Consider the following 23,750-nt stretch of genomic DNA (forward strand, 5'->3'; position numbering starts at 1 on the left):
ATACCTCGCCTTAATACCAAAAAGACTATTAGCATCTAGCATCAAGTAGCGGAACTATCAGTACTGCTACTTGACAATAGATGTCGCCACCGACCGGAAAGTCTTATGCTGTTGAGATAAGACTTTCCGGTCGGTGCTACATCTATTGTCAAGTAGCAGTACTGATAGTTCCGCTACTCGATGCTAGATGTAGACACTGAAATTAATAGTCTGAACTGATGTATGGAGTGAGCACTCTATGTATTTTTTTCTCCATGTTAAGGGGAATACAGGTGTAGCGGATAATTATTTTCCATCGTATTTTCACGGAAACGTGTCTTGCTGTTTCAGTCAGTTTCGGTACAAAAAGTACCGAGGTTGACTGAAGTAGCTTGAGAAATACGAATGTTTCTGAGAAAATACGATGGAAAACAATTACGTACTACAAGATGTACAATACTAGAGCTACATTTGATACACACATTTACATAATTCTTCGTTTTTTAGGGTTCCGTACCCAAAGGGTAAAAACGGGACCCTATTACTAAGACTCCGCTGTCCGTCCGTCCGTCCGTCACCAGGCTGTATCTCACGAACCGTGATAGCTACAGTTGAAATTTTCACAGATGATGTAGGTATTTCTGTTGCCGCTATAACAACAAATACTAAAAACAGAATAAAATAAAGATTTAAGTGGGGCTCCCATACAACAAACGTGATTTTTGACCGAAGTTAAGCAACGTCGGGCGGGGTCAGTACTTGGATGGGTGACCGTTTTTTGCTTGTTTTGCTCTATTTTTTGTTGATGGTGCGGAACCCTCCGTGCGCGAGTCCGACTCGCACTTGGCCGGTTTTTCATCATTATTTTCGAGTGTCTATTGGATAATTTTTCATTATAATAATTTTAATAAGTAAACGAGCAATTCTTGTTTATTTATTTATTTATATATATATTTCGAAGATTTCGGAAACGGCTCTAACGATTTCGATGAAATTTGCTATATGGGGGTTTTCGGGGGCGAAAAATCGAACTAGCTAGGTCTTATCTCTGGGAAAACGCGCATTTCCGAGTTATTATATGTTTTCCGAGCGAAGCTCGGTCACCCAGATAGTAATAATAGGTATTACCAATAACTGGATAGCGTGCATGAATGTGCATTGCGTTCGTCTCACTCTCTCACTTGTGACTCTGTACGCGGTGCCGAAGGCAAACAACGTATATGGCAAACGAACTTGTTGGTATATTCTCCTAGATATATTAAATAAATTACCTAAGGAATTAGTACACATTTTAGAAAATAGAAAATCATCGCAACTCAATAAAATTCTAAAGGAATATTTCACAAATGATAATGCTCTGGCAAATATACTGGCAAACAAACTAAAATAAACCAATTATGTATTATTAGGTAACATCAAAACGCGAGTTTTAGTGACCGCGCACATAATCTCATACTAGAGATTTTGCACACAAATGTATGTAGATTTAAGTACTTTTTTAGCGAAATAAATAGATTTAAAAAATTTTTTTTTCATCCGTTTTACCCGTTGGGTACGGAACCCTAAAAACTATAAGCGGCCAACTCGCACTTGGCCGCTTTTTGTCTTGTTTATACCTTGTCAGTAACAATGGAGCCGGCGAGAGGCGGACTTATGATCCCGGGCAATGTCGCCACGGTGTTGGAGAGGCCCATCAGCACGCTGGCGTGTGGCGGAGCTATGTCCAAGTGGTTTACGCTGAAAAAAGAGTTGTTTTCTTATGTTTGCTGGTAGAATTGACTTTTAACCCTTAAATGCATGGTGTACGATGCAGCGTACACAAAAAACATGTAATTTTATACATAATTAGGAAACCTATATATGTCTATTTATATATTATTTCAATAATAAAACTAATCCGTTTTCCGATTTTTTATATAAATTTACGCAATATTTTAATTTATAAAAATTACATTCGTTTTAAGACGAAATGTCAGAAAATTTGATAAAATCCAGAATTTGATGATTTTTAGTATGTGATCTTTGATGTTTTTTTGGGGTTTGTAATTATTTTATATTTAAAAACTCTATCATAGGTGTATCACAAATAATGTACCTTTCTGATGATAGTAGGATTTATCATATAGGTATCTCTTACTGAAAATTATATATTTACATGAATATGATTTAGTCTATGCAACTTCTAACACTGATTTCTCAGTGAAAATCGATATTATATTTTTTTTACCATTTTTCCCATAATCAGCAAACAATTACGTAACACATATTAATTTCGGGCAAAAAGAAAAAATCATGCATTTAAGGGTTAAATTATGATTTTGAATGATAAATATTTAATAACATTCATTTGGATTTGTTTTGGTTTTCTTTGATATCTTACGTGGTTTTCTTAATATTTTCTTCGGGTTGGTGTGGTGAAAAATTTTGTGTTTCACTCGGGGGCAAATTTTGTTTAACCTTCGTGCTTTAAAACCCTCCCAACGCTCAAGATTCCACTTTATGAACAACCAAGAGAATTTCAATTTTGGTATCTTTCGCTTGCTCGGGTATCAATATTAGCACGAGCGGTTAAACAACAACTTTGCCCCCTTGTAAACAAATAACTATTGTCAATAACAAAGGGGGGAGTTAAGAGCCAACAGGAGCTAAGATTTAAATATTTTAGGTAAATATACCCGTCTCGCTAACGGCAGCGGCTCCTAAAACTAGTGCGATAAGGACAAGGCGAAAAATCCTGCGTAAAAATCTCAAAAATCGAGGTTTCGTACTCGACTGTTTCCTCCTCCAAAACTTAACCAATCGTAACCAAATTTGGAAATCTAAATGATTATGACATTATCTGTGTCGGACCGTTTTGCTTTTTTGACTGATTGATGTCAATTTTGAATAGCACGCCTCTCATTGCGGCATAGTCAATTAGGCCATTTTGGCCATTTTTGAAGGGCTCTAGCGCCTTAAAAAACAAAAATATCAAAAAAAGCAAAACAGTCCGACACCGATATTGACAATATTAATGTGTTGAAAAAATCATTGCTCTAGATTCAAAACCCACGGAGGAAACAGTCGAGTACATTTGTATGGAGAAATGACCACTCCTGTTGGCTCTTAAAAAAATGATTACCTGAATCCTATTAACTCACATTTATAGACGGGTCTAACGCGCTTTTCGTCGGGTAGTTGCACAAATCTCTGTTTTGATATTTTGCTGGGACATCAGTTGTGGCCGCGACCATGACCAGTGAAACCTGTGTCGAAACGTCGGTATATAAAGGTAATTGAATAAATTTCGCGTTAGACCCGTCTATAAATGTGAGTTAATATGTGTTCAAAACGCGAAGGTTTTAAATATCAATCAATATTTTTTTTGTCATAATACGGTTTACATAGGATCTTAATCTAATTAATAATAGTACATGCGTATTCAACCTGCATGCAGGTGTACAAATATTTATATTATTTTATTTGAAAATGGCATAATGACTACATTATAGACAAACAGAAAAAAAATAACTTAGGGATTGTCAAGTAATAAATAAATACTCGCAATGAAATAAATTAAAATAAAATACAATCATAAAAATAAGATTAAAATTACATTGTTTTGTGCAGTACAGTGTTTACTACTACTACTACTACTACTACTACTACTACTACTACTACTACTACTACTACTATTATACCTGAATCCTGACCAAGCGAAGCCTCCTAGCCCAACAGCGATGGTGAGGTAGACCAGGCAGCCTGTGACCGTCGACGCGTACGAGGCCGCCACCATGAATATCGTCTGAAAATTACAAAAATCCTCTTCAATAGGGTTGGCCGGTCGAAGTATTTAGCAGATGGCGCCATCATAGCTTGCCATGTAACCTATGGATAGGTTATAGGTTACAGGTAGACCAGGATAGATTGGTAAGGTTAGGTTAGATATTAACTCACGTTTATAGACGGGTCTATCGCGAAATTTATTTTATTACCTTTACCCGTCTATAAATGTGAGTTAATATTAGAGATGCAACGGATAGTTGTTTGGCCGGATACCGGACACCTGTTTCGTTTTCTAGGATCGTAACGAGTTTTATAATGTCATTACGTAGTAAGTTCGTTTATATACTTATAGTTACAAGTGCGCGCGCGTATTTTTGTGTAAACAAATAAGTGTATTGTGTGACATTGGTTACGTATTCCTTTCTATCTACTGTGTCGTTAGCATTATGACCGTGACTGTTTTTTAGATTCCATTTTTTACCCAAAAATGTGTTAATTTTACTATCCGGTATCCGGCCGGATAGTAGGTCACTATCCGGTATCCGGCCGGATACTAAAATAACGGACGGATAGGCCGGATACCGGATAGTAACCGGATATCCGGTGCATCTCTAGTTAATATGTGTTCAAGACGCGAAAGTTTTAAATATTATATTAGGTTTAGGTTAGGTTTGTTTTATGGCAATCCTGAAAAGTTACGCGTTTCTGAGAAAAACCAAATTATGACTAACGAAAATGCGGACAAACAATACATTAATGAATTAAAACTTTATGGGAAACAATAAAGTAAATACCCTTTACCTGTGCAAGGAAAGCACCGCAGTTGAACAATTTTCTGACGTTAGTACGAGACATGAATCCTTTGGTCAGCACCCAGTCCGCTAAGTGGCCAGCCACCTGAAACGTAATTAATATGTAACCTTTTAACAAAAAAAAACCGGTCAAGTGCGAGTCGGACTCGCGTTAGGGTTTTTTATGTGGTACGTGAATGAAATGTCTTTAAAAAACCCGTAGGCTTAATTACTTAATTCTTGATCCGTCAAGAATTAAGTAATTAAGTCCGACTCACGCTTGACTGCACATTTCTAATAGGTTTTCCTCTCATCTATAGGTAAAGAACTATTTTGTGTATTTAAAAAAAAATTAGACCCTTCAGTTTCGTAGATGAGGGGGGGGGGATCATTCAATATATATATTTGAAATTCTCAAAATGAGCTCTTTCATCTGATATATGTAACACGATATAGTTTGAAAACTCACTTGTTTTTAGTCACTCGCGCGACATGTTTCGGAGAGCCTAGGTCTCCTTTCTCAAGCACTAACAGTGCGAGCAGCATACAATGTTAGTATGTCTCACAACAGTTTAAATTCGGTAAACTAACCTGGGCCCCTAAAAATCGAACTCGAGGTCGCGGCAGACCTCGACCACAAAATAGATACAGACGATACAGTACAGAAATCAACCTACATACAAAGTGCGCTCGAGCAACGCACACATAGACACTGCTCACGGACACGATATCTCGGACCGGTTGGGACCAGTGCGAGCGCGAGTGCCATCCGCTTTTTTGTGCAATAATGGAGAAACAAAAAATTTAATTGTTGGTATATCTTAAGAAAACATGAGTGAATAGAGGTAAGTGATGAAGAAGGAATACATTTTTCGGGTTCTCTAATATGTTCTCACTGCTGAGGTGAAAAATGTTGTGTACTACACGAGATCAAAGTTATTTACATCTCGTGCGCTTTTGAGTCCCTTACTACGCTCAAGATTCTAAATTAGATCTATTATAGAATCTTTCGCTTGCACGGGACTCAAAATAAGCACTCGAAGAAATATCAAACTTTGATCTCTTGTTGTACAAATAACTATTTTCATCTCAGCCGCTCGAACAAGGGTACTTTGCTACTTAAAAACAGTGAGTCACAGAGACTCATTTTGTCTCACTCAGTGAGCAAAATGCGATTTTGCTCACTGTTTTTAAGTAGCAAATAGGGTTTGAGATCCGGATATCCGGATATCCGAAATATCCGGATATCCGTCAAATCTAAGATCCGGATCCAGCGTCTCATAGGATCCGGATATTTCGGATCTCACGGATCCGTTAAATATTGCATTGGTAGCGTTATTGGTACGCGATAACGTCATAAAATAAATACAAATATTGCTTAAACGCCGCGTAGATGCCCTGGAATCTTGTAGGGCTGAATTGACAGAGGTAAAAAACATGGTAAACCATATAAAGGCAGACCAAAGAAATAACGACCAATGGGTGCGAAGATCCAACATTCAATTAAACGGGATTCCTGAGACCAGAGGTGAAAATCTGCAAGTGATTTTAAAGTCTTTAGCCGATCTCTCCGGATATCCCCTCAACACCAGCTCCGACATTGATTTTGTCACTCGTGTAGCCGTTAAGAATGACAAGGACAATAATAAACCTAAGCCTATCATAGTGAAGTTTCTGGCCCGCTACAAGAAAGATGACTTTTTGTCTAGCTTACGAAAATTAAAAAATTTGAAAGCGTCTGATTTGGGATTCTCTAATAATGAGAATCGAATATTTATCAATGACCACCTTTCAACCTTCAATAAATACTTACTTAAGGAAGCGCAAATAAGGAAAACGCAAAAAGGTTATAAATATTGTTGGGTTAGAAACTGCACTGTGATGGTACGCAAGTCAGATTCCTCACCTATTTTATACATCACTTCCGAGGGGGCTTTAAACAAAATCACATAAGCAAAAACCTTTACTTGTTAAGTCACTGTGTTTGTTTAATTAATTGTACATGTATAAAAAATTTTAGTACCTATATAGTAATTCACTGTAAAAACTTTTTACCGGCTGATTTTGATCACATTTTTAACGCTTTTATCCTGCAATGCTCTAGTCGACACAAGATTTTCAAAATTGTTACTTATTGCTTTTACATATTGCGACCCGAATCACTTCGTTTATCACCTTATAATATTTTAAACATGCAGCTCACAATTATTATCACTGACCACCAATTATTTAATGTCAAATAACAATATTAGTATTTATTATCAGAACGTTAGAGGACTCCGAACAAAGTGTTGTGATTTATTTCGTAGTGTAAATCAGACTGATTATGATCTCATTTGTCTATCGGAAACGTGGTTAGTTCCGAGTATTTATGACGCTGAGTTATTCGACGAACGATACAATGTTTACCGAACGGATCGTGATTGCGAAAGTATGGGGGTAAGTCGCGGCGGAGGTACTTTGGTAGCCGTACGCCGCGAGCTGAGGGTAGACCCGCACGGTATGCGCCCGCTGCCTGCACTGCTCGACGCGGACGTCACAGGTGTTGATATCGCTATCGGCCGAGGCACTTCAACAAAAAAACTTAGGTTGTTTACTTGCTATTTTCCGCAAAGCAAACATCAACAGGAATCACAATCGATATTTTTTGATTTTATCTTACAACTTTATAATGACTACCCGGACGATTTATACTTAGTTTTGGGCGACTTTAATTTAGGTGAAGCAGTTTGGGCCCCATTCGACTGTACCGATTATAATTTTAATTATAGAATCACTAACCCTAATTTTAACCCACTTATCCATCAGCTTTCCTCATTTATCCACTTAACTAATTGGGGACAATTTAACCATATACCTAATAAAAATGGACGCCAGCTAGACTTAGCTCTCTCGAACTGTCAATGTAAACTATCGCCCACTGACCCACTGGTTCCTATTGACACCCACCACCCCGTTTTCTGTATTATTGCAGAGGTTACCTCGAAGGAACGCCCCTTAAAACAAGCACCGCGAGTTGCACGTCGTTTTTTTGCCGCGGATTATGAGCTTATAAATTCCAAAATAAATCAAATTAATTGGGAGCCACTCATAAATATAACTAGTATTGATGATGCCATAAATTATTTTTATTTGAAAATTAATTTAATTATAGAACAATACGTTCCTTCTAAAATTATTTATAATACCGATAAGTACCCAGTCTGGTACTCTCGTCATTTGATAAAATTAATAAAGAAAAAAAACAAAGTTCACAAAAAATGGAAAATTTATGGCAGAACTTCAGACTATAATACCTTTTCCGACCTACGTTCTGCAATAAAATCGATGGAAGTGTCTTGTTATAGCCTTTTTATATCACGAACTGAAAACAATATAAAAAAGAATTCCAAATCATTCTGGTCATTTGTGAAATCTAAAAGGGGAAACGGCAATATTCCTGATTCTCTCTTCTTTGACAACAGTGTAGGTAACGACGGTCAAACAATTGCCAATCTTTTTAACTCGTTTTTCCAATCGGTATTTACTTATGATTTATTAACTAATGATTCATCCTCGCCCACTAAATCCGAATCGACATTAAATGTAATTAATATCATTGAGTTTCATCCAGATTTGGTTGAAAGGTATCTCAAAGCACTATCGGAATCTAAAGGCGGTGGCCCTGATGGTATACACCCAGTTTTTCTTAAAAATTGTAGTAAAACCTTAGCTTTTCCTTTATCAGTGCTATTTTCACTGTCTTTTAGACCAGGAATTATGCCAATCGTTTGGAAGCGCTCTTTAGTGGTCCCTATACATAAAAACGGTGACAAACACAACATAAAAAACTATCGCGGTATATCAAAACTGTCCACTATCCCTAAATTATTCGAGAAAATAGTATATGATAAAATGTTTAATGCAATAAGACCCATGCTTACTCCTAATCAACACGGTTTTATAAATAAGCGTTCGGTTGAGTCCAATCTCACTGAATTTTTAGATTTTTCTTTGAAGGCCATGGATAAAGGGTTTCAGGTTGATGCCATTTACACTGATTATTCTAAGGCCTTCGATAAAATTTCGCATATTATCCTTATTGCCAAGTTGAAGACTTTCGGAATACATGGCGATTTATTAAGATGGTTAACATCTTACCTCCGAGATCGTTCCCAGGCTGTATCTGTCAAAGGATATACCTCCTCTTTTGTCCCTGTTTTGTCCGGTGTCCCGCAGGGGTCCCACTTGGGTCCCTTGCTGTTTAACATGTTCATTAATGACGTAGTTAAATGCTTTCACCATTCTAAAATTTTACTTTTTGCCGACGATACAAAAATTTTTACTTTGGTTAAATCTATTGATGATTGCATACTTTTACAGGATGATTTAAAAAGGTTAGATCTTTACTGCGCCAAAAACTGTCTTGACTTCAATATCGAAAAGTGTTGCTCTATTTCATTCTCTCGCAAGCGTAACCCAATTCTTTTTGATTACCAGATTAAGAACAAAAAACTGAATAGGGTTACCGAAGTAAGAGATCTTAGTGTTTACATAGACAGCGAAATCCAGCTCACTTCTCATATTGACAAAATTACGTCTAAGGCATATAGAATGTTAGGTTTTATTTTCCGGCAAAGTAAAAATTTTAGTGATCCTCGAACCGTTATTTTACTTTATAATGCCTTTGTCAGGTCGCATTTAGAATTCGCATCGGTCGTTTGGAGTCCTCAATATTCGGTGCACATTAATGCCATCGAAAAAATTCAGAATAAATTTATTAAATGGATGAAATATAGGTTTAAATTGTTTAATGGTGATAACATGGTAAGTCTCCAGCTGCGCAGGGAGCAAAAAGATCAAATTTTTCTGTTTAAATTATTAAACCATCTAATCGAGTCGCAATATCTTATTAGCAATATTTCATATAGATGTCCTAATTCCCGAACTAGATCAAAAGCTTTATTTGCCATTCCATTCTGTCGTACTAGGTACTTCAAAAACTCATATCTTGCTAGATCATGCTCAATGTATAACTCTAAATATTCAAATTTTGATGTGTTCAATATGAAGCTGGGTAAATTTCTCACTTCAATAAAAAAATAAAATAAACCCTAACTTAGTAATAATTATAACGATGTACCTAACAAACTAACATTAGCATAGAATGTACATCTATTTATTTATTTTTCCTTTCTTTCTCTTTTCTTCTCGATTTAACTAACAAGTTTAGTTAAAATAATACAGTAGTTAAAATGAAACAATAATGTAGTTCAATAACTTTCAGTTTGCTTGATTGCTTTGGATAATACGTTTTGTATTTTTTGTATTCTATTAAGTACTTCCCTTTGAGCATATCTGCTTTAATTTACTAGTGGAAACTGTTTTGGCTTGTGTTTTATTAATATTAATTCATATTGTGTAAGATTGAAAGCTGTTTGTTTCCCAATAAAATAAAATAAAAAATAAAAAATAAACTAAACAGTAGTAACAGTAACAGTCTTAAAATTAGCTACCTGCATGCCTCCTGACTGGAATAAGGGTAATTATTTGTATGTTTTAAAGTAAATGTTGTTGTGTTATCGTGACTTTTTTGTGTTATCGTGTCGGTTCCCAGTCTTCTGTTAACATAAATAACATTATGTGCTTGATGTGCTGCTAACCGAGTAAGTAATATTGATATTTTTTTCTCGTTATTAAGAAGCTGTAGCCCAAATTTCTTAACTTCGCGAAACTTTTGTAGTAATTTTACATTATTTTGCAGTAATTAACTGGATTTATATAAGTTTTATATGTATATTGGTATGTACCTATAATGGAAGATTGTTGTAATGGGGACTGAATAAATGAGTTAGATACTTTTTCTAAGCCATTTTTCCCAATCTAACGACTGAAGGTATAGCTATTTTACCAAGGTAAAGTAAGTACGTTTTTTAATAGTATAATTATATCACATCACACAGGTATAAAATAATAAAAGTATATAAATGTAACTTTTTCTCCATTTTCTATTTTGTGAGCTTATAATTTGCTTAGCTGAGCTTTTCTAGTGACAAGATTTGCTCGACCATAGAAAAATATAGTAAGACAAGAGTGCTCACTCCATACATCAGTTCAGACTATTAATTTCAGTGTCTACATCTAGCATCGAGTAGCGGAACTATCAGTACTGCTACTTGACAATAGATGTAGCACCGACCGGAAAGTCTTATCTCAACAGCATAAGACTTTCCGGTCGGTGGCGACATCTATTGTCAAGTAGCAGTACTGATAGTTCCGCTACTCGATGCTAGATGCTAATAGTCTTTTTGGTACTAAAACTGATGTATGGAGTGAGCACTCTATGTATTTTTTTCTCTATGGCTCGACCAACTATAAATAAAATAGAGATAAATTAACTAACCTGTAGAACTATGGCCATGGCGAGGTACGGCACCGCGGACAGCCAGCCCGTTGCCGACGTTTCGAACTTAAACACGTCTGAGGATAACAAATCAAAGTCATACATAATTGAAAAAACCGGCCAAGTGCGAGTCGGACTCGCGCACCGAGGGTTCCGCACCATCAACAAAAAATAGAGCGAAACAAGCAAAAAAACGGTCACCCATCCAAGTACTGACTCCTTGCTTGCTTAACTTCGGTCAAAAATCACGTTTGTTGTATGGGAGCCCCGCTTAAATCTTTATTTTATTCTGTTTTTAGTATTTGTTGTTATAGCGGCAACAGAAATACATCATCTGTGAAAATTTCAACTGTCTAGCTATCACGGTTCGTGAGATACAGCCTGGTGACAGACGGACGGACGGACGGACAGCGGAGTCTTAGTAATAGGGTCCCGTTTTTACCCTTTGGGTACGGAACCCTAAAAAATATTTATATTGTCCTTCGCTGCCTAAAACACAGGGAATCCTAATTCAGGCATTTGAAAACCTGTCTTTATAAATTCTTAGTCTTTAAGAGCAACCACTGTAGGTACTATACTTTTCTCAATAAATTATTTGTATTGTATTATTCATAAGTAAGCCTAGCAGGTGAGTAGCCACAGTAAATTTACTGCCATCTATCGACAGAAGATTAAAACTGTTAGAACGCTATTTGACTTTGATCCTTATTCTTTCTCTAATATGTGTCAATTTGTTAAATGTCAAAAATAACGCCATCTACTTGACAGTAGGCCATCGCTCGAAAAGATTGCACCATACCATTTATTGTCTGTGAAAACTTGTCAACAAACAGTTTAAGGCACAGTATGTATAAGCATAGAGAAAAAAATACATAGAGTGCTCACTCCATACATCAGTTTTAGTACCAAAAAGACTATTATATTAGCATCTAGCATCGAGTAGCGGAACTATCAGTACTGCTACTTGACAATAGATGTAGCACCGACCGGAAAGTCTTATGCTGTTGAGATAAGACTTTCCGGTCGGTGCTACATCTATTGTCAAGTAGCAGTACTGATAGTTCCGCTACTCGATGCTAGATGTAGACACTGAAATTAATAGTCTGAACTGATGTATGGAGTGAGCACTCTTGTCTTATATTTCTCTATGGTATAAGTTACTCTATTGTTTACGAAAGGCGCTAGTGCTGGACTCTGGTGGCAGAACATTGCAGTAATACCCCCTATTAAGATAATTAGATGTTTATTTACCTTGCATAAACGTGGGTAGGAACGTTAGTAGTGTGTAGAAACCCCAGTTTTCACTGAAATGGGCCATGACTATGGCCCACACGGGTCCTGAGGTCAACATGGCTCGCCAGGGGTGCCTAATTTTGGACCCTTCGATAGCTTGCGTACCTCTCGAGTCCTGAAAAAATTGATTTCAGTTGATAGACTTTCTATTTTCAAAAGCAATAATCCATACAAGAAAAATTGGCAATCAAAATTGAATCTACGGTAATAGAAAATAGAATTGATTTTGTTAAGTTTTAAAATCGAATGAGACAAAACCAAAGCAAATGCATTGACTGTGCGGGCGGGACAGGAAATGGCAGATCAATGTAACAAATTCTCCGTGTTTAGCATCCTTACTTTAGTATGTGTGTGTAAAAAATCGAATGTATTTAAACGATCTACCAATCATAAACTACCGACGACCGGTCTGGCCCACTGGGTAGTTACCCTGCCTGCGAAGCCGATGGTCCTGGGTTCGAATCCCGGTGAGATCATTTAATTGTGTGATGAACACAAATTTTTGGTCCTGAGAAGTGGGTGTTTGTTTTCTATGTATATAAGTATGTATTTATCTAGGTATATAAGTATATATATCGTCGCCTAGTACCCATAGCACAAGCTTTGCTTAGTTTGGGGCTAGGCTAGGTTGATATGTGTAAGATGTCGCCTAATCTGTTTATACGACAACGGTTTCACTCACTTGAATTTTTAGTCGCTATTGGCGACATGTTTCGGGCCCTTCGCCAATAGCGACTAAAAATTCAAGTGAGTGAAACCGTTGTCGTATAAACAGTTTAAAATATGTCTCACGAAAGTTTAATATCGTAGATGTCCCCTAATATTTAATATTTATTTATTTTATTGTTTATTTATTAATTTACTAGCTTTGAAATACCTGTATGTATTTTAATTCCGCTGGCGATATCCGGGGGTCCTTTTCTGGTGACTCTTTGACCACTAGCCACCAAACTGTTGTCCACACCAGTCCCATTATACCTGCACATGAAATATACAATCGTTAAAATGTTAAGCTAAGTGTATAAACTGAAATAAGTTATGCCCTAAGAAAAAGTGACCAAGGCATCCAGTGCCCCAGGCTGGAATCGAACCAGCGTCCTCTGCTATCGCGGCAGGTGCCTGTGCCATTCGGCCACCGGGCCACAGCGGCATTGGTCGAATTTTTCCAACTTTTTTTTTTTTTTTTTTTCTTACTGAAGCCACTGAAAGCTTATGGTGTACTAGGTATAGCCTGTATTAGACGTGTTAAGTCTAACCCTCTTATTCATAAAACTTTACAAGCTATAGCTGAGGCTACAGCGAATATGTAGACTATTAGAACATGTATAGTCAGATGCAGGGAAAAGGCCTGCATAGAAGTATGCCAAGGTTCTAAGCAAATAGTATTGCTGAGTGTACATTGTATATTAGTTACCGAACACCTAGAATATGCCAGCGAGGCCAACCTATTTAGTGTGCCAGCATGGAGCATACCGGCATGGACATCACGGTACCCGCGTAGCTGATGATATATAATGTGCCGATAGTTACCGAACACGTAGAATATGCCAGGCCAGCCCGTATAGTGTGCCAGTAGCGAACATATCGGCATGGAAACCACGGTGCCAGCGTAGCTGATCATTATGTAATGTGACAATAGTTACCGAACAAGTAGAATATGCCAGGCCAGCCGGTATAGTGTGCCAGTAGCGAACATATCGGCATGGACACCACGGTGTCCGCGTAGCTGATCATATATTAATGTGACAATAGTTACCGAACACGTAGAATATGCCAGGCCAGCCCGTATAGTGTGCCAGTAGCGAACATATCGGCATGGACACCACGGTGCCCGCATAGCTGATCATATACAGTGTGGAAAGATAAGTCGGGCCCTGGAGGGAAACTACCTTAAACCCTGAAGCTGGCTCATTTTACTTAAAGGACACATTCCTTTATTTTTAAAAAGAAACAAAACTGCATTCAAAGATTTTCTAAAACTCGCTTGCCTCGCCCGGGACTCGAACCGACTAAAAATTCCAAAAAATAAAAACTCGCAATTTTATTCTACTAGTCGATACAGTTAATGTTAATGATAACATTTCTCCAAGAAACATTAGGTCTTAAACTCGTCTGTCGTACAAAATATCCATAAAATGTAATATTTAGTACTCAAGATTTTTTTAGACAAGCCAAATTGAAGAAAAAAAGAAATATACTTTGAATGCAGTTTTGTTTCTTTTTAAAAATAAAGAAATGTCTCCATTAAGTAAAATGAGCCAGCTTAAGGATTTAAGGTAGTTTCCCTCCAGGGCCCGACTTAACTTTCCACACTGTATAACTAGCGACCCGCCTCGGCTTCGCACGGGTTAACAAATTATACATAAACCTTCCTCTTGAATCACTCTATTTATTAAAAAAAAACCGCATCAAAATCTGTTGCGTAGTTTTAAAGATCTAAGCATACAGACAGACAGACAGACAGCGGGAAGCGACTTTGTTTTATACTATGTAGTGATGTGACAATAGTTACCGAACACGTAGAATATGCCAGGCCAGCCCGTATAGTGTGCCAGTAGCGAACATATCGGCATGGACACCACGGTGCCCGCGTAGCTGATCATATATCATGTGCCAATAGTTACCGAACACGTAGAATATGCCAGGCCAGCCCGTATAGTGTGCCAGTAGCGAACATATCGGCATGGACACCACGGTGCCCGCGTAGCTGATCATATATCATGTGACAATAGTTACCGAACACGTAGAATATGCCAGGCCAGCCCGTATAGTGTGCCAGTAGCGAACATATCGGCATGGACACCACGGTGCCCGCGTAGCTGATCATATATCATGTGACAATAGTTACCGAACACGTAGAATATGCCAGGCCAGCCCGTATAGTGTGCCAGTAGCGAACATATCGGCATGGACACCACGGTGCCCGCGTAGCTGATAATTATGTAATGTGACAATAGTTACCGAACACGTAGAATATGCCAGGCCAGCCCGTATAGTGTGCCAGTAGCGAACATATCGGCATGGACATCACGGTGCCCGCGTAGCTGATGATATATAATGTGCCAATAGTTACCGAACACGTAGAATATGCCAGGCCAGCCCGTATAGTGTGCCAGTAGTGAACATATCGGCATGGACACCACGGTGCCGGCGTAGCTCCCGCTGAAGGCGAACGTTGCTAGTCGCGCTCGCTCCTCGCTTGGCGCCCAGCGGGACCATACTGCGTGGATGCAGGGGTAGGTCACACCCTACAAATACAAATAAAATACTATAATGTATGAAAAATAATGATAACTAGTAGTTCGCCCCGAACTGAGAACTCGCGGTTCGCCAAAAATATCAATTGAATGCAGTCGTCAAAGGATTGAAACCGCGTACGATTTATTGCAAGGTCTGTGGAGCCCTTAACTGATACTGTATCTGTGGTAAGCCGAAATATTGCTGTCAAATGTCAAATACCTATATTATGTTTATTTTATTTTTATCTTGCTAATTATTTCAAAATGGTAACTTTAAAAACGATAGTATAAAAGTGTAAGCCGAGCACTTTCATTTGATACCAAACTCGACCATACTTTCTTGCAAAAAAATGACCAGAATAGCAAGACCCCTCACAAATAGCTTTTTAGCCTTCTAAGCTCTTCTAGCTCAATAACCCCTTGATCGAGCCTGCTCATAATTTAATGACTAAAATAGAATGCCCTCAACTACACGTTTACCCAATTTAATTTAAATTAGAAGAAATTTACTTAAGTTATTGTGTATCAAACTATCTTCTGATAGTTCAGCTTAAAAACATCGAAATGCCGGGACGTGCTCCTAGCCAGCCGTGTGCTCCAAGTTGAATGTAAGAACTTCACTTCGCTTCGCTCGCTCGTTCGATAATGTATGAAAAATAATGATAATAATGGAAACGACTTGTAAAGTTGATATTGGTCTAGGATTCTTGTCATAGGTCGAGACTCTGTATAGAAAATATCTTGCCAAAATCGTCAACGCTTGCGCGACGCTTAATTTGAAAACCGTAAGTCCTAGAAACATTCTTCCAAGACTTATTGTTGAGAATTAAATGGAGAATATTTTGTTTATTGGCAGTTTTGTTGTAGCTTCAACAGTTTTTCAAAAAAATAAAAATCTCCAAAACGGGTAATTTTTGAAGTGAAAACTTCTTTAGCGGCGCTGTGCACTTTTTGAGGTGGGGGAAAAATGTTAAACTCGAGACAGTAAGACAGACACGTGACCTGATCGAAAAACTGTTACATGTAATGTCATTGAGTTTTTCTTTATTGATTTAAATGCCATCTAGTGAGTTTCGCTCTAACTGGTATTAATATAACTAGAGTACTAACAGTGATGTGCTTAGGGGTTTCAAGTAATTAACGCTAACGCTAGATGGCGTTAACCTCAATTATACATAGTGCATTTTGGACTAGTCATTGAGTTTTCACTTCTGCCGGCACTCCCTGAGTGCAACCCGTTGTTTTTTGTAACTAGGCATTTTTAGAGACAGATTTCTAATTAATCAACATACAACGGGACTTAATCGCGTATCTAAGTTTTAAGATTTACCTCCGACGTTTCGAGGACGGCGTTGTCCCCGTGGTCTCGGAGAAGACTGGCTTAAGTTGACATCAGCATCGTCTAACCGCGCGAGTTTTTCGAACTACCCGCACTTGGTCTTGTTTATCCGCTTGAACGTTTTGCGCACTAGGGATTAAGTCCCGTTGTATAATTTAATAATGTGTAAAAATCGTGAAAGTTTAAATCAGTGTTAATCAACATACCTCAAAAAGTCCTTCGACTACCCTAACGGCGATAAGCAGAGAGGTGCTGGTGTGAGCCAGGGGTGGAGTGAACAATGTTAGTAGGGACGTCGCCCCTATCCCAATGGCAAACATTCTGGAAATACAGGAAAAAACTAAATATGTAAATATCGGCATTACTTTAAATAAATCTCGTATCTCACATTGCTACTCAAAGTTGAAACGCATGAACTCTGTATGAATCCCATATATATACGTATGTATACGTATGTATATCTGTATCTATATACCACATTTTTCTTTTGATAGACAGAACAATATACTTACGAGTTCTTTTTTTCAAAGTAGTGCCGATATGTAAAACTATATATATGTATATGTATGTCGTACTTATGTACGAAATATCATTTGATATTTACCAGTCGCTTTTCGGTGAAGGAAAACATCGTGAGGAAACCGGACTAATCCCAATACGGGCCTAGTTTACCCTCTGGGTTTGGAAGGTCAGATGGCAGTCGCTTTCGTAAAAAGTAGTGCCCACGCCAATTACTGGGATTAGTTGCCAAGCGGACCCCAGGCTCCCATGAGCCGTGGCAAAATGCCGGGACAACGCGAGGAAGATGATGAGTGCCGATATGTAAAAGTATCATGAGTCACTGACAGTATCAATACTGCCGATGCCTATACCTGCCAAATAGTTACAATTTTGAAACGTCCCTAAATCCCTCAAGGTGTGACAGTGCTAGTAAACAGGTACCCAGCTGTGAAGTGACTTTGAAAAGGGTCACATGAGGTCCGATGGATAAATCACTATTAATATTGGATCGGACAGTCAGCAATGTCAGCTTCAATAGTAGCGGTAGGCGTGTCTCACTCCGCGATTTCGTCGCTTTGCTACAGGTAGCTAAAAGTACATCCGTTCCGCCCCAATTTTGGGGAAAGCCATAAGCCGCGCGTGGCGCTGTCGCCACGTAGCGGCCATATCTATGCTGATCGTAACAGACGCGTTTTGTTAGAGCGTGAGTCTTCTGTACTTAGTACTATTATTTATTCTGTGGTAGCGGATAAAACAACGCGCCTCAAGTACAGTCGAGTGTAAAAATATGGCTGCATATAACTTATTCAAAAATATGTCCCACATAGCTCTTAATTCGCTGACATAAGAGCTATGGGACATATTTTTGCCCCCAAACTCTCCAACTGAACCCTGAAAGAAAACTACTTACTTTAGACACCTTAATTTCATAAAACTTAGCAACCGCTTACAACCCTCTGTTAAATTTTGTCTCTTTCTAAGAAACAGAAATGTCACAACGACGGATGGACAAACGATTATCAACGGTTTGTTAGATTGGTTAACCTACCTTTGTTTCGATTCACGAAAGGTCACTACTCTGGCAGAAATTCCGCACGGTTCACTGAACTAAGACTATTCGGAGCGGCATATCGCCGCTATACTTACTCAACCTCGTATCTGCAACACTCATTTGATGACAAAAACACCCGTATTCCGAATGAAAGAAAAGCGACATTTCCATCAAATGATTGTTGCAGATATGAGGTTGAGTAAGTATAGCGACAATATTTCGAGCTAACATTCTAATTGATCGGACTAAATACGTTCTGATTACATAGTTCCGTTACCTTTTAAACGTTTCATGTCCCTAAATAACCTTTTAGGTAGGTACACTTTTATGATTGTAAGTAGTAGATTTTTTTGTCCTCGAAATTTTTCAAAAAATGATCTTATCAATGTGAATATCTTCTCATTTGGGCGGAATAAATAAGATAAGTAGGTACCTATCCCAATTTGGGACAAGAAAAAAAAGAAATATTCCGTTGAGTTACGAAAACGTATGATACAGATTCGATTGAGAACATAAACAAAAAAAAACGGCCAAGTTCGAGTTGGACTCGCGCACGAAGGGTTCCGTACCATTACGCAATAAACGGCAAAAAAATCACGTTTGCCGTATAGGAGTCCCTCTTAAATATTTATTTTATATTGTTTTTAGTATTTGGTGTTATAACGGCAACAGAAATACATCATCTGTGAAAATGTCAACTGTCTAGCTATCGCGGTTCATGATTTACAGCCTGGTGACAGACAGACGGACAGCGGAGTCTTAGTAATAGGGTCCCGTTTGTACCCTTTGGGTACGGAACCGTAAAAAACATATTGCCTGTTGTGAAAGGGCTAGGGATTTTACTTATTTATTACTAGCGACCCGCCCCGGCTTTGCACGGGTTAACAAATTATACATAAAGCTTCCTCTTGAATCAGTATATCTACTTAAAAAAAGCGGCCAAGTGCGAGTCGGACTCGCCCATGAAGGGTTCCGTATTTAGGCGATTTATGACGTATAAAAAAAAACTACTTACTAGATCTCGTTCAAACCAATTTTCGGTGGAAGTTTACATGGTAATTTACATCATATATTTTTTTTAGTTTTATCATTCTCTTATTTTAGAAGTTACAGGGGGGGGACACACATTTTACCACTTTGGAAGTGTCTCTCGCGCAAACTATTCAGTTTAGAAAAAAATGATATTAGAAACCTCAATATCATTTTTGAAGACCTATCCATAGATACCCCACACGTATGGGTTTGATGAAAAAAAATTTTTTGAGTTTCAGTTCGAAGTATGGGGAACCCCAAAAATTTATTGTTTTTTTTCTATTTTTGTGTGAAAATCTTAATGCGGTTCACAGAATACATCTACTTACCAAGTTTCAACAGTATAGTTCTTATAGTTTCGGAGAAAAGTGGCTGTGACATACGGACGGACAGACAGACGGACAGACAGACAGACAGACATGACGAATCTATAAGGGTTCCGTTTTTTGCCATTTGGCTACGGAACCCTAAAAACCGCATCAAAATCCGTTGCGTAGTTTTAAAGATCTAAGCATACATCGGGACAGACAGCGCCCGATTCGGATTTTGAAATAGACATCTATAAGATATGTTTTAGGCATCACCAACTTCTGGAGATACTCTTGAACGATTTCCACAAGATATGGCTTAGAGATCCAATTCACATCTATTAGATGTCTAATTCTATCTAGCGTAAAAGTGACATTGGTTGCCCGAATTGCGCTGCAAAAGAGAACTAGTTGAAATCCAAACTATAACGTATCTAGAATAGATCTAGTACGTGTCGTCTCTTGTGAATATCTTGAAGTTCGAATACGGCAGTTTGTTTTATACTAGTAGTGTATGGTCATAGAGAAAAAAAAATCATAGAGTGCTCACTCCATACATCAGTTTTAGTACCAAAAAGACTATTAGCATCTAGCATCGAGTAGCGGAACTATCAGTACTGCTACTTGACAATAGATGTAGCCACCGACCGGAAAGTCTTATGCTGTTGAGATAAGACTTTCCGGTCGGTGCTACATCTATTGTCAAGTAGCAGTACTGATAGTTCCGCTACTCGTTGCTAGATGTAGACACTGAAATTAATAGTCTGAACTGATGTATGGAGTGGGCACTCTATGTATTTTTTTCTCTATAGTATGGTATAGGTTAGTTAATAATGTGCTAGACGGAACGGACCTGTTACCTCCTATTTTAGCCGCGAGCCAACCGCCTGGCAGCTGTGTCACCAGGTACCCGTAGAAGAACGAAGACAGCACCAGACCCTTAGTCTGGGAGCTCCAGTCGAACTCTGGTATCTGGAACGTAAAAATATCAATTAGTCATTGACATAGATATCTAGGGACTGGCTTTACGGGCAATAATGAGGCATGACAGGGGCCAGTACAGCGGTGTGAAATCGCTACAACGCGATTGGTTGATGAGTTCGCATCACGCGCGCGATTGGTCGCAACTATATAGTCGCGTTACGACTGCACGATTGGTTGGAATTCGTGGGTATAGCACCGCTGAACTAGTACGATGTTTAGTGCCCCATTAGCCCGTCCTTAGATATTATACGTCAATGCAATTAGTTATACTTGGTCAAGCAAATCTTGTCAGTAGAAAAAATTTAAAAATTGCGGGTTAGCAACAATGCGTTTGAATTGTTCGAAAATCGCGTGTCGCGTGGAACTGTTTGGTTTACATTTCATCGTTGTTCGATGTACGGTTCGGTTGCCGCCGCCGCCGTCGCCAGGCGCGCTATGTCGTGGCACTCGTGGCCGAGCCGGAAGGGTGTCGGTTACGCGACCAGAGGGCCTACCGCGAACCACGTTCGAAGTGTTGCCTCCCTGTCACAGTTACGTACGAATTTACAAGTGCGACAGAGATGCAACACGTCGAACGTGGTTCGCGGTAGGCCATCAGCTCTGACAGTAACACTACGGAGCATTGTAGCGATAATGTGTTTAGTAGTTTTTAATTATAAATAAGTAACTACTTAATATTTATTTTTTATAATGTTCTATTTTGTTATGTAGGTAGGTATGCTTTTACTTAATTTAAGCTTTAAATTGCTATGTGAAATAAATTCCAAAGATTTTTCTTTCATTTCATTTCAATTAGTTCTGTCAATGGAATTGGGAGCATTGGCGGGCGTGCGACTTTCAAACAGAAGGTTGCGAGTTCAAGTCCCGGCTCGTACTCTCGAAATATAAAACTGTAAAATTAAATAATGTAAAGTATGACCTACGAAAATAATATTATTTATATGTAGGTACATAAAATACGCACGAACAGGGTGACATATCATCTTCGCTCATTTTATGACAGCAAACAATATTTTAACATAAGCAGGCAAAAATCAGACAATGGATTGATTTTACGACCGCTAAAATTCAACATTTTGCACAACCTTTATAAATTTTCCAAAAACAACTAGCCAAATTGAATCTTATTCCCTCGTGTTAAAGATCAGACGAATACAGTAAGTCCAGTTAAGGGTCATATAAATTTGGATGGTTACTGTACATAAGGTTCTATTTCCGTTGTAGTTAGAAAAGGGTGGTATTAATACAAGTTTACGACTGTCCTCGAATAGGCCCTTGAAACATTTTATGTTTTGTATAACGACATGGGTGCGAAATATGATGCAGCATGATCGCGTTAAAAGGTTAGATATATTCGGGACTTTCTTGCAAATGGGAAGTAATGTGATGGGGTTTGAGTAGACAGGGAAATATAATAAAAATGGAAGTAATGCACACGGCTTCTGTCCCTAATATGTATGCTTAGATCTTTAAAACTACGCAACGGATTTTGATGCGCTTTTTTAAATAGATAGAGTGTTTCAAGAGGAAGGTTTATGTATAATTTGTTAACCCGTGCGAAGCCGGGGCGGGTCGCTATTAGTATAGAATGTAACAAAACATAATGCAAAGAAATGTACCACACAACACAATTATTAGAACATAAATATGATAATATTGATAATAGAACCTGAATAGTACCTGATTTATTGAAATTCAGTAACTGATGATGATGGACTGGATGGATGATGTAATTTGTAATACTTAAACACAACATGGCAACCACGGCGACGGACAGGTTGACGCTTAACCCGTAGACATTGAAAAAGGACGCACACCTGTAGAAGGGCTCCAAACGCCATGATACTCACAAACACAACAGTCCCGTTCTCCAGCTTGGTTTCTACTGGTTCCGTCATGGCGACCACGGCGACGGGCAGGTTGACGCTTAACGCGTAGACATTAAAAAAGGACGCACACCTGTAGAAGGGCTCCAAACGGCATGATACAAACACAACTGTCACGTTCTCCAGCTTGGTTTCTACTGGTTCCGTCATGGCGACCACGGCGACGGACAGGTTGACGCGTAACCCGTAGACATTGAAAAAGGACGCACACCTGTAGAAGGGCTCCAAATGGCATTATACTCACAAACACAACTGTCCCGTTCTCCAGCTTGGTCTCCACCGGCTCTGTCAAGCGACCAAGGCGACGGACAAGTTAACGCATAACGCGTAGACATTGAAAAAGGACGCACACCTGTAGAAGGGCTCCAAACAGCATGATACTCACAAACGCAACAGTCCCGTTCTCCAGTTGGTTATTACTGGTTCCGTCATGGCGACCACGGCGACGGACAAGTTGACGCGTAACGCGTACCTACATGTTGAAAAAGCCGAAGAACGCTAGGAGAGCAACGATGAGCTAATAGTTCGCTGTTTAAAGTTTAACAAAGTTCTGAAGATGGACTGGATGGATTAATTTGTAATACTTACAAACACAACAGTTCCGTTTTCTAGCTTCGTCTCTACTGGTTCCGTCATGGCGACCACGGCGACGGACAAGTTGACACGTAACGCGTAGACATTGAAAAAGCCGAAGAACGCCAGCAGAGCCACGATGAGCCTCCGCCGACGCCAGAAACACCATGTCGCCTGGTGCTCTTGTGATCGCTCTCTGTGGACAAAAATACCGATAAGTTTTTTGTGTATATTTTATTATGACTATTTTTTTATACCAAGCGCTTGTGGCCTAGCGGTAAGAGCGCGTGACGTGCAATCCGGAGGTCGCGGGTTCAAACCCCGGTACCAATGAGTTTTTCGAAACTTTTGTACGAAATATCATTTGATATTTACCAGGCGCTTTTCGGTGAAGTAAAACATCGTCATCATCGGAAACCGGACTAATCCGAATAAGGCCTAGTTTACCCTCTAGGTTGGAAGGTCTCTGCCTCTAGGATGGCAGTCGCTTTCGTAAAAGCTAATAGTGTCTTCACAAATTATTGGGATTAATAGTTGTCAAGCGGACCCCTAGGCTCCCATGAGCCATGGCAAAATGCCGGGACAACGCGAGGAAGATACCACATAGGTGGCAAACAAGCATACGGC

The 23,750-nt window shown here is 38.8% G+C and overlaps 1 protein-coding gene across 1 annotated transcript in view; it reads right to left on the reverse strand.

Moving 5' to 3' along the window:
* LOC134649964 (vesicular glutamate transporter 1) overlaps positions 1 to 23,750 on the reverse strand; it is a 55,661-nt gene that overhangs the window by 4,065 nt on the left and 27,846 nt on the right. The window contains exons 2-11 of the mRNA XM_063504770.1: positions 23,139 to 23,319; positions 20,534 to 20,652; positions 16,995 to 17,109; positions 15,284 to 15,458; positions 13,088 to 13,188; positions 12,169 to 12,325; positions 10,918 to 10,994; positions 4,546 to 4,641; positions 3,660 to 3,763; positions 1,596 to 1,716 (exon numbers count right to left, since the gene is read on the reverse strand). Of these exons, the coding sequence (XP_063360840.1) occupies positions 1,596 to 1,716; positions 3,660 to 3,763; positions 4,546 to 4,641; positions 10,918 to 10,994; positions 12,169 to 12,325; positions 13,088 to 13,188; positions 15,284 to 15,458; positions 16,995 to 17,109; positions 20,534 to 20,652; positions 23,139 to 23,319 (1,246 nt within the window). The remainder of the gene's footprint in view (positions 1 to 1,595; positions 1,717 to 3,659; positions 3,764 to 4,545; positions 4,642 to 10,917; positions 10,995 to 12,168; positions 12,326 to 13,087; positions 13,189 to 15,283; positions 15,459 to 16,994; positions 17,110 to 20,533; positions 20,653 to 23,138; positions 23,320 to 23,750) is intronic.

The sequence above is a fragment of the Cydia amplana genome, chromosome 8 (assembly GCF_948474715.1).
Source record: "Cydia amplana chromosome 8, ilCydAmpl1.1, whole genome shotgun sequence".
NCBI classification, from domain to species: Eukaryota; Metazoa; Arthropoda; class Insecta; order Lepidoptera; family Tortricidae; genus Cydia; species Cydia amplana.